General features: G+C 38.2%; 1 protein-coding gene across 1 annotated transcript in view; it reads left to right on the top strand.

Annotated features, from left to right (window-relative positions):
• pex5la (peroxisomal biogenesis factor 5-like a) overlaps window positions 1-12797 on the top strand; it is a 114487-nt gene that overhangs the window by 64524 nt on the left and 37166 nt on the right. The window contains exons 2-3 of the mRNA XM_036570296.1: window positions 205-309; window positions 10260-10371. Of these exons, the coding sequence (XP_036426189.1) occupies window positions 205-309; window positions 10260-10371 (217 nt within the window). The remainder of the gene's footprint in view (window positions 1-204; window positions 310-10259; window positions 10372-12797) is intronic.

Genomic DNA, 12797 nt, shown 5'->3' on the forward strand with positions numbered 1-12797 from the left:
TTAAAGAGAGCCCTTTTTGAAGATATTGCTGCTTAAAGCTTTGAGAAATGTTCCGTGTTGCTGTGTGCTGTGGGTAGGCCATGTAAACCATATAAGTCCACACCATTTCATAAGCTTTACTGAACACCCTTAGGACCATTAATATATTGGAATATCTAACCGTTTTTGTCCTGACACAAGTCATTGTTGATTTCACTGTTGTAGGGGAAAGACTCTAGGGCTGCAGATAAGACCGTTGCCATGGTCCTGAAGGAGATACCCAATAAGGCGTCCTCAGAAGGCAAGCCCCTCCTCACGGTGACAAACAAGGTGGGCAGAACTATTGCAGCTACCCCAAGAGTCAAAGGCCTCCTCCATTCTGACCGGGCTTGACCAATGGCAAGGCTTTGACCATCCCATTTCTAACCTCTTAAGCTTTAAACCAACTCATAGTATCTGTCTGCCATCAAAAACTCACCACTGACCAACTCCCACATGCTGTTTTTTATTTCATTCCGAGCTGCTCTATGGGGTTTAAAACAGAGCCGATTAGCATATTTACTCTCATAGGTTTATATGGTTTTAGTTGCAGCAGTGGGACGGAGAGGACCATGTTACCTACACTCTTAAAAATAAAGGGTTCTTTGGGGGGGATGCCACAGAGGAACCGTTTTTGGACCCCATAAAGAACTTTTCAATGGATGGTTCTTTACACAACCATTGTTGTAAATAAGAACCTCCACATACTGTAGAGGTTCTACACCAGTTAAAGGAACTTCTAAGACAAGAACCATTTAGGAACCTTGATTTTTCAGAGTGTGGATAGATATTATTTGTATCTCAGCTCACTTCTAGCAAGCGCACTTAGAGCATTCTTATGCAAGCAGGCTCACGCAGTTATATTCTCGTTCCATAAGATAATCTGAGATATGAAAGGAATTTCTTCAAATGCATTTCACTATTTCAGCTTACAGGGATATAATTCACAGCATATACGACTCCGCAGCCTCAAGTAATGGATTTTTTACACCTCATAAGCAGCTAACCTTGGTCTCTGTTTCATTTATAATTTTATATGTAACAGCATGAAATTCTTTTCAAACTAAAATTCTTTTGATGTCTCAGTGGCCTCTCTTGTATATATCTTTTATGTATGTATGTGTGCTAAAGGAGTTGCTTTGCTTCTTTCTGGCTGGTGTGGATCTAGTTAATGCCATTCTTATCTTCTTTGCCTGTTTCCTGTGTATTCCAGTTGTTTGCTTTGTGATATGCTTTAAAATATGTGTATGCATGCAAAATATGGATCTGCCTGTTTGTGCCTGCAAAGCTCTCGTAGGTGTGAAATACATGTGTTCTATTTACGTGAAGTAATAATGCATGTTCTGCTTTGATGTTTAATTAGGAGTAGTGCAATATTAATGATCTATATTAAGTAGCTGTTTTAACTTGTGCATATTGCATGTTTCACTGAGTCAAACCTCTTCTCCCTTGCCTAGTGACTGAATGAGATCATTTGTTTAGTAGAGAAATATCTTGGCTTTATCTTTAGGCTGTGTTTTGTGTGATTGCACATGAACATAATCACACATTTTGTCTGTTCCTGGATCAGGTGAAATCCTGATTGAATTTCATCAGGAAATTAATTGAATTGGATTACTTCAGGAAATAAAGCAGACTCTGGCATGCAGCACAGTTCCTCTTTGGGTAATTCTGGTAATATGCTACTCAATATCGCTGTCATAAGAGCTTAATCAGGTCAATATTGTCATGTTTATAACATTTAAAGCTTATTTGATTGCTGTTTAGGCAGTATTTTTCAGTCTGCTGCTGGAATTGGGAGGGAATAGTAATAGTGACAACATCATTTCACTTTAGTCAAGCAAAACTGAACGGTTGGTAAACCATTTTTACATGTGGTACTGTCCAAATTAAAAGCCCACCCTTCATTTATTTAATTTCCCTGTCAATGCTGTCATTAAGTGCAAGTTATTTTTTCTTAAGTGTCAGGAAAAAAGCTGAAGTCATATATTTAACAATAAACAGAGTGTGTCCATTCTTTGCCTTTATTACAGCTTCCATTCTTTTCAGAAGACTTGCTTTCAGTTTTTCATGAAATCTGCAGAGAATTTTTTTCACCTCAAAAGTTTAGTCTCAGAAGTTGCTTACATTTAACACTTCTCACAATCAAAGTAATCTCACATCAGTTGATATTGAGGACTTTGGGGTGGTCAGCTGGGATGAGAACACCAGCAGCTTATTAGTTTGATTGGCAATTTTTTCCTTTTTTTTGTCTATTTCCTTTTCTCAGTAACAGCTTCTCGACAGGCTACAAATCCTTTCAGACTCAGAGTGCTGAAGTATCTTCTCACAGTGGAAGGCTGGACGGAAACACCTGTGGATTTTTTCAGATCTGAAGCAAGAGTGGAGATTCATTTTCTCCTCTCTCTCAAAGATGAAAGCTTTAAGCATTGTATATCTGATAGTGACAGTTTTGGTGGTCTACCAGGGCTTGCATGGTTCTCTACATCTTAATCATTATAATAATTTTTTGAACTCCAGTTTTTGAAACTCCTGTTTTTTTTTGACTTTCCCCTTCTTTATGCAAGTAGATTATCATAAATCTAATTTCTTCAGAAATACCTCCTGAAAAATGAAGAACTTAAAAGTGAAGTACTTAACATCTGTTTTGACTGGAAATTAAATAAATGAAGGGTGATCTTTGACTGTTGCATAGTACTGTAGCGTAGTAAAAAAATCAATGTAGACCATTAGTACAGGTTTACAAGTAGGAACTGTTGCTTCTTTTCCTCAAAGATGGTGAGATTGGACTTGAAGGTGAATTCCACTGAATTTTCAACATTACTGCATAGTTCTGACGTTGAGATGCAAACAAAGTCATTAAGAGTTGTTTGATATGAAATGGTGCAGAAGCTGTAATCCATTTTATTTACTATCCAAAATGACCAGTGAACCTACTCAGGTTTTTATATATAATATTAATAATGGTAAAATGTTTTAAAAATGTTAAAAAGCTCTCCACAATGAGTTAATTTAAGAAAATAAATTTTAGGCCAAAAACAATGTCTCTGGTGCCAGGCAACATATTCTTAACTATTTTGTGTAAAAAGAAAATGAGAAGTAGCTTTTAGAGGCACTGGACTCTTCGTACACCTGGTTCCTATCACCACCACTGGAAACAGTTCTGATTTGGTAAATTTCTCTAGAATAAAGCATTTCACATCAAACCACTCTGAATGCCTTTGTCTACATCTTAATGATTTTATCATGCAGACATTTTGAAAAATCAGTGGAATTCCCCTTTAATTTTATTGCCCAGCTATGAGCAAAGATCACATGGCAGATTTTCTCTGAGGGGCAGGAGGAAAGAAGGAGAGAAGAAGAAGTTGTGACCTCTGAAAAGGGCTCATAGGGTAAAACCATTTTACGTTGATCACGGACCCAATTTATGTCTCAACATAAGAACTGATTACCTGTTATGAAAGTCACTACTGCAATACAGTATTTGTGCATGACGATGATAAAGTCACGCAGTTATCTGAAGCACTGTAATAATTGGCTCGTGAACCTCTCACATGTGCTGTCTCCCTGGCTCGGCCCCTAAAGACTCCTGCCAGCTTAACTGCTTCTGGTTTCCCTTGACAACAATATCTAAGGGTTTGCACCAGGAGTCGCACCCAAGCGGTGCAATTAGCTGAAGTTTTCCATTACATAATTCTGGATTTGCCCTCCGGCTCTCATAAACAAAGGAACGGGGCACGTTGCAGGGAATCGAAGCAAAAAGGTACAAAACGATCTCGATATTTGGCCTGGGGGCGACAAGAGAACAGAGGCTCAACCTCAGCTCAGGAAAATCCATCTAGAATAAGGACATGTTCCTGTAATTGCTGTGAGAACTGCAGCTAACATTATTCATGTGATGTTGTCGTGCAACATAGAAAATTGAATGGCTTTTCTTTCGCAGCTAGCATTTGCGGTGTGTGGAAAGGGTAAGCAGCATCATTATTTACACAAGGCCCACAAGGCAGTTACTGTAAGAGCTTTGAAGAGCCGTGTCAGGGCAGGACATCAAAAGCACACTTCTGCTCGAAATCCCAGAAGAGAAGATTTTATACTACACTAATGGGCCCATCCTAATTAAATGCTAAAGTAGATGACCTTGACACCTAAACCTTGGCTGAATATCATGCATTTCAATTTGTGAATCTTTTTAGTGATGGTTCAAATGTGTAACCGCACATCATTTTCATTACATAGTGCACTTTGGGAATGAAGTTGTAATCGCTTAGCTTATTAACTTGATTTTAATTCCTTTACATCATTTAGAGAATTAGAATTGCTGATTTATTCTAGGGTATGTAATCATTTCTATTGAGCAGTGACTAGAAGGGGACAAAAAATAATATCGCAATACTTGAAGACCTTTTGATGATGCACAGTACATATTACAGCATTTGTAAACACTTTGTTGGAAGGCTAGCTACATGAGTCTTCATAACACATGCGTAAGCATGTTTAAAATATCTAAAAAGTAATATTTGTGTATTCATGAACAGGTTATGCTCGTAATCGCAAGATGACATTGTGTTGACATGAGGGACATGATGTGATGGGCGTGTGTTCCATTTATGACACTCTTATGATGCATCATTCCCAAGTAATAAAACATATAAGGCAGAGGCCTGGTTAAAGGGGAATTCCATCGATTTTTCAAAATTTCTGCCTAATTCAGTCATTTGGTATAAACAAGGTCATGCAGAGTGAAGTGATATAAAATGTGCCACTCAGTGGTGAGAGGAACCAGACAGTAACCAGAAAGGTATTTAACTAAATGGTTACAAATATGCTGCCTGATGCCTGAGATTTTGTTTTATGATAGACTTAACTTCACGTCCTCAAACCTATTTTTAAAATCCAGATAAGTTCTTGCAAAGTGTTGCAAGGCAAAATAGTCCCCAATTTTTTTTTTTATTTTCTTTGGATTTGCCACTATTTTATCATGATCAACATTACATATAAAAACTCTGGATACAAAAGTTCCCTGGCTGTTTTTGGACAGCGAATGAAATGACTAGACATCATACCCCTGGTTCCCATCACCACCACTGTAAAGAAAGTCAGTGTCGGTATGTTTTTCTACAGTAAAGCATTTCACATCAAAAAACTCTGAATGACTTTGTTCACATCTCAACCACTGAATTACACATACATTTTGAAAAATTGGTGGAATTCCCCTTTAAGAATTTTAATTAAAATCGTTCTTTTACTTGGGAATGATGCTTCATAACAGTCTCACAAATGGAAGAAAAGTCTACCTATTTAGTTTAAGAGCCCTTAGACAGTACAATGCCAATTTCTTCATAGAATATCTTGTGTCATCTCGCGAACACTAGTGTAAGCTGTTCATAAATACTGAAGTATTGCTTTTTAAAGACTTAATTCCATGCTTATGCATGTCTCATGACGTCCCTGTGTATGTAGCCTTGAAATAAAGAGTTACCCAAAATTTCATCTACTCAGGTTTGAAAACTTTGATTACAGTTATCTTTGTTTAGAACCCACGAATTGTGACAAAAAAAACATTATGATGTAATTTATCATGGCATGAGATGCCTATTTTTTTCCAATACCAGTACCAACCTTATCAGCTGATACAGCTCTGATGTTTTTTCATTGAAATCTACTAAGCTTGATGAGCTGTTTTTAATGTTTCACTTAAGATGAGCATTCTGATTTGTTACAATTGGATCGGATTCATTCTTTTGATAACACTTTATTTGAAGGCTACCTACATAGGAACTACATATGCACACACATGCATAAGCACTAAAAAGCATATTTATGAAGTAATATTTGAGAATCTCTATAAAGTAAATGGCATTGCATTGACATAAGGGGTCCTAAAGGAAAGTGATAGACATTTGTTTCGTATACAACACTGTTATCATTCCAAATAATGGAACTTAGAAGGAAGTAAGTCTAGTCTAATTTAGGTGTTTATGTCAGTACAGGGTCATGTTCTTCAGCTTATGGCATCTAGCAACTACTGGCATAAGTTGTCCAGAAATACTAAAGTAATTAAGTGATTCTTTAGAAATATGATATTTAATGCTTATGCAAGTGTTACGGCATCCTTATGTAATAGCCTTCAAATAAAGTGCTACCTTTTTTTCATTTTGTTGATATCAGCCCAATAACAATACTCACTGACGTTAATATGCCATCTCTAATGATATTGTGCCACCATATCACTCACCTCTAGAGCTGACCTGTCCCAAATCACTGTTTTAGTTATTTTGAAAAATGAGCTCTGCTCTCTGCTCCACTCAAGAATGCACAAGTGCGCAAATCTTCACTCTGTAGATGAACTGCAAACCACTTGTGCACCCTGCAGATTATACTTCCCACCTGGCGATACAATGAGCCACAAGCAAATAACAGTATTTTGCCAAGATGTTCTTACCATGAATAATTCAGACTGAGCTGAGACTGTAGCTGTTTGTTCCTCTGTGTCCTCAGCATTAACGGTACTAGGCTGCAATGTGTCTGGGAGTCATTTCAGTTTAATTACGAGCATGGGGTCTGTCCCCTTAATAATTCCCATTAATGTCAGCAGTCCTTTTATATTTGTGCCAAAAGTGCAGAATGGTTTTAATTGAATACAGGGGGAAATGATCTAATTAAGTGGCAGGGGCCTAAAAGACTTTCTTTTTCTTTTTCATTAAGGTCTATATTTCACTTGCAATTATAGAGGAGGAAGCTATGTTCTATTTTAATGAGACTGGCAGACTCAGAGTAAAAGTGGAGTCCACTGGCAGTAGCCTTCTAACATCCCCATATAAAGCATCTAGACTGATGCTGCTACAGTCCTGTTTCCCTGCCATTACGTAACATAGCCTGGTACATCAAAATGCTTCCACATGAACAGATCCATCCAGTAAAAGAGTTTGGCATTTGGGCAGATCTTCCTTCCACACACCTTGCATAATTTGTTTGGAGACCAATAGCCCTTAAAAGAGAAAAAGCTTGTTTATGAAAATACCTCTTTTCCTTCTTCTCCAAGATGTTGTAGCAGCAGGAGTTCAGCTCAGGTAACATCAGGCATTCCGCTCAGCAAAGAGCTAAATCTACCTCCTGACACCAGCGCAGCCCCAGTCACTCCTGCAACCCAATTAACTCTGCTGGGTCATCATTCTGGAGGAACCACAATAGCCAAGTTCCTCCAGCTTTCCACACTTTGCGTCCGTTCCTCAGAATAGAGGGCACAAACCTATTTATCTTTTCATTTGAAAGGACTTTGAAAGGAGATTGGAGTCAAAATATATGGCTCGCCATATAATGAAGTCAGCTTTGACAACTTTATTTATGATCAGTTCAGAATGACTCTGAATAAATTTCAGAATCTCAAATCTCCAGAGTTCTCCAATTAAGTAGCTCCTGAAAGGATCTGCTTCTTTTGTCTTAAAAATGAAGGTCTCAGAAAAGATTCTTTGATGGCATAGAAGAACCAATTTTGGTTCATCAAGGGAATATTTCAAACAATGGTTCTTTAAGTAGCTGTTATTGTAAATGAGATATTAGTACAACCATGTAGTTATTGAAGAATAAGCCCAAAAATTGACATAAAATTGGGATTTTAAGGTGTTAAGGTGTTAAGGTGTTAACAAACCTCCACATGATCTAAAGGTTCAAATGTTTTTTTCATCAAACCATACATCCAAGCAAAAAACCATTTAGGAACCTTTATTTTTAAGAACACTGATTTAGCTCATGTTTATTTGAGAAAGGAAGAAGATAAATAGCACAGCAGTCTGTTGATATAGGCACTATCAACATTCAATGTTAAACCTTACTTTCACACCATGTTGTGATCTAAAGTCACATTTGAGTTTTTGCCTATCCAACATACTGATTACAGTGCTACCTACAAACGTATCTGACTGGAGGTGGACACTGAATGTCAAGAGAACAGTTAGCTTACTTCCTTCAGCTTTGTACACTTTATGCCTGCTCCACATAAATATTCCTTTTGGGTCGTAAACTAAACTTTGTGTCAGAATAGAAGGTGCAATCCCACTCATCTTTTTTAGTGGTGCACCAACATGAAAATCCTTTGGCCGAAACCAAAACCGAAATTCAGGACACACTGGCCCAAAAACCAAAATCTTAAATAAATCTAACAGTAAATGAAGACTTTAAATAAACGTATTAAAATTGATATGTGGCTATAAAACCCTACATTGTTGATAACAGAATGGTTTGTCATTCTGTTTTTTGTAAAGTTTTTTTTTGTTATTTTGAAAACTGAGGCTACAGATGGTCTTGGCGTGCTCACGGGGACCTCCTGCTTTGCTTTTGTTGTTTTGCTGTACTCTGTGTATTGAGCAGGATGCCATTTTTAAAGCAATTTCAATCTTGTAATTCTTGAGTCTTGAACCCCCCTCTAGTGTTTTTGATCACTATTTCTTATTCACTATTTAAAATTATTTGTGAAGTCTTTTGACACTTCATTGTTGGCCTGTTTAATGTTTATTTTTTCTTTTACAATTTTTGGCTTTTTTTCCTTTCAGACAAAAACAGAAAGTGCCATCTTTGCCCAAAAAATCTTGACAGCAGAAATTTTGGTATATGCCTGGCCATTTTATATCAGACTTTGAAAGAAGGCTAGCTTCAAAATATATGGCCCAAACACATGAACGGCAGGTCTGATGACTTCAGTTTTAACCTTCAGAAATCGGATTCAGTTCAAAATTCATAATCTGCAAAGGTCTCCACAAAGCCTTGGTTTAGTTATTATATGCTATTTTAGAAAGAAAATAACAGCACTCTGTTTATATAGGCAGTAGGAAACACTGACATAAGCATGCCATAAACATGTCAGGGCAGATGTAATATGCTGTCATGACAGATTATGTCCAGTAATATAACAGTGTTATGTTATCTTACTGTGAGTTGTAATGACATCAGCTGTCATTAGATCAAACCCTATTGCATTTGTCACATGATCATTTTTGCTGTGTACTCCAGTTAGCCTTCATGACATCAAACATTATTATATCTATCGTGACAAATTATGGTAATGGTAACACAACACTGTTATATTACTGAATATAATCTGTCATGACAACTCGACAGCACATGAGATGGTTTTGACATGTCACTGCTACACAGCAGGGTTCAAGTAAGGTGTTATATAGGCAGTATAACAGCTACACTGGTAATGAATGTGCTTGTGTAAATTATTGCCTATCCAGCAGCATACTGATTAACAAATTTAGATAATAAATAAATTTAGTTTTATTAGTATTATCTGTACAGTGGACACTAAAAGTTGAAGGCACTGTGTGACTTATTTGCAGCATTACACAAGCGCAGCAAAAATCCATTCTGCTGGATTTTCTAATTATAAAGATCTACAGGGGGACAGGACAGAAAAAGACATGTATGAAAAAAGGCCAACGATTTAGCATCAGAGAGGAATCGTTCTCTCCAACTTTAAGACTCCAGATAAACAATCTCTGATGGAGAGGCAATTACAGTTGAGGAAGCACCCGCGCTGCACGCATGCAGTGAGCACACAAAGTGCTTTCCCCGCTTTAGTCTAGCACGGCTGAATGAGCACCATGAGAGCTGGATGATGATTGATGTGTTTTCTCAATTCTGCGCCACCAGTCTCCCCGAAGGACAAGTGCACTCTCTGATGTACAGACACACGTGTAAAATCAGGGATTAGGGAAATGCGGGGGGGCCCGTATCAGGTCAGGAATTGAATTTCATCTTAATTACACACGCATTACACGTGTGCACTGAAACGGCAAAGCTATCATAGCCGCGCCGTTTCATTTTCCCTCTGTCAAAGTTAAAAAAGAGAATAATCTGATAGGATTGTCACAGCTTTGCCTCAAAGGTACGCTGACAAAAAAGTACCTTCAAGTGAAGGCTGATTTCGCGACACTAGATTGAAAAAACACGCTGGATACTGTGGCATTAAAACCACCGTGTTTTGCCTTCAACAAAACAAAAAGGAGATCAAGGAGTGCCTTTAGGCTAGAGACGCGCCAGCCGTGCGGGGCCAGGGGGTGAGAATGGGAGTTGTATTTCTGTAAATAGACCAGAGCCAGCCTGGGAATCATCAGCGACAAATCAAAGGCAAGCCTGTCATTGCACTAAGGGTCCAGTTTGCCTCCACACACGATGTGGGCGGACAGGACGGCAGATGCGTTTACCTACTTCTCAGTGGAATATTTCGCTTGGTTTTGCAGCTGGTGAGCGAGCAACAAGAGAGTCGTCCTTTGTTGAGCCCCTCCATCGACGACTTCCTGTGTGAGACCAAGTGCGATGGAGCTGTCCGTCCAGTTACCTCCAACACAGCAGGTAATAGAAATGCTGACCTCCCTCACCTAACCTAAGTGTCCAACACCACACCAGGGTCAACGTGGTCACTGAAAGCCAAGAACCACTTATCCTTTTTTTTACCATTCTAGGTTCCCTATTGTGCATACGTCTTGATTTGTAGCTCATTTAAAGGTTAATAGTTTGACATAGTTTGTAAACAATGTAAAAGTTTCAAAATATGCTCAGACCAGAGGCGCTCAATCCTGGAGAGTTTTGCTGCAACTGTAATATATCACCCCCAATCCAGATGATGAAGGCCATCAGGGGCATCTGAATTTTAGAGCCAGGAGTGTTAGATCTGAGCTCTTTAGGGTGGTAGATCTTTTTTTCATCCAAAACAAATGGAAATCAAATGGAAAACCTGTTGATACAAGCTCACATATTAAAATGTAAATGTTAATTACTCTGTAAGTATTAATTGATGTAATTATATATCAATTTATTAAATAATATAACTACATAGAAATAATTCTATGATCAGATTTATAACAAAATGGAAATAATAAATCCTTTATACATCTAAGCGTTTTTGGGTAGATGTGGATTCTTCTCTTCTCCTTATGGCATGTGGTATTGGTAAGAGTTTTCTATGCAAATTTCCACACAGACAGATGTTTTCATACCGCACTACTGATTAGTACTGAGTAATTAAAGTGGTCAAATATATGACTAGCACAAGTGACAGAGCATTACTAGGAATCTGAGAGCTCTTTAAGAACAGACTCATTATTTCAAGCACACAATAAGACACTGAAGAACTAAAGCTGTCTTTATTGCGTGTGCATTCTGGCTTCCCCCATACACAAACCACTCTGTACCCACGCTTGGAGAGCGTTTCTGTTAGTCTCTAATTGTGTATACTGTTTGGAGAGTGCTTAAATATCAGAGTTCTAATTACCTACAGATTACATTTGGAAGATCCTTCAGTCTGTTTGTAATAAAACAGCCGCCTGCTAATTACTATGAGATATCTCTGAACCGGAGGCTTAGTGGGGTTCAGAAATGACTGGGTGGCACTCAAACAAAAGGTTTTTAGTGTCACTAAGCTTCCCCTAAAGAAAATGAGACACTTTCACTTGTTACACAAATAATGAAATGAGGAGTTGGTTATTGATTTGTGCACCGTTGAGCTTACTGAGCTGTTCTTCACATTCAATACAAATTGTCTGCAAGTTGTGGTTTCAGCGCTGAGTTTCAATAATAAAAAAGTGCCTGTCTGGATATGCTCTGTGGCTGATTTTCCTTACTGTGACTTCAGTAGCCCCCCCCCCAGCAGTATTGCTGCAGGGGGTTAAACTGTGATTACCCTCTTGAAGGAGACTAACCAAGACAAAAAAGCAGTTTCTACAAACTGAACTGTCTGGTCACATTGGGTTAATCATGAAAAATCACACACATACCCATTCTATTTCATCTTCATTAACAATTAATGTTCCTAGTCTCAAGTGTCCTCTGCGTATTATTACAGACAGAGCTGTCAAAGCAATTCCATGTCATTTTAAGTAAGCATTGCAGATGGAGGGTGATGTTACACGGGATTGCTTTTCTGGGATCTACTCTTCTGGGAAGTTTTTAGGCTGACTGGTATGCATTTTGAGTAAGTGGCACTCTGTAAGATCTAGTCCAGTCTCAGGCACATGCACTGGACACTGTAAGTGATGCGAGGTCAGGACTATAGTACTTTTGGTATTGTTGTCCTGCTCATTTGATTGCACCTTGCTCAGTAATGTGCCTGCTGGTTCTGGAGGTTTTCGAAAATAAGTGCTATCCTGGGTGGAAGTGGTTGCAATTAGCATACAGTACTTAAGCAGACATCAATTAATAGAATGCTGTAGTTTGCTGTATGCCCAGGAACCTCCTTGTCTTGTAAGCCAGACTTCTGCCAATTGTAAGAGAGTCTGATGTGTTTTGTTGCTTAACATGGCCAAGAACTGTGTATTTGACAGGTAATTTGACTGACATGCAACCAACCACAAGCCATTGTTTGGTGTGTAGGGACAAGCAGTTTTTAATACTGGGCACCACTGGGAACAAATACATGCGTATCTTGGCTGTCCAAAAAAAAAAAATTATCCCCAAAATGGCAACTTTACAGAAGATGGCAAAAATGTTCTTTACTCTAAATGTAAGTCAATATAAAGACACTTCATTGCAAGATATTTTGTAACTTTTCTATAGGTACATCCCTTATGAAATTTCCACACTATGTAAAAGGCAGCTGCTGTGTTCAAATTAAGAACAAAATTGAAATTCGAAAAAAAGATGGAGATGCTTCCTTTTTTTTTTTGAACAGCGATGATACATACAGTACATCTGCATGGAACAAATTGGCATGCATGGAATCTCTCTTTTACTAGCTACTAGGGCTGGCTCAAACAGCATTTTACAGGCTGTCAAATGCTCAT

The sequence above is a fragment of the Colossoma macropomum genome, unplaced genomic scaffold (genome assembly GCF_904425465.1).
Source record: "Colossoma macropomum unplaced genomic scaffold, Colossoma_macropomum, whole genome shotgun sequence".
In the NCBI taxonomy this organism is placed as follows: domain Eukaryota; kingdom Metazoa; phylum Chordata; class Actinopteri; order Characiformes; family Serrasalmidae; genus Colossoma; species Colossoma macropomum.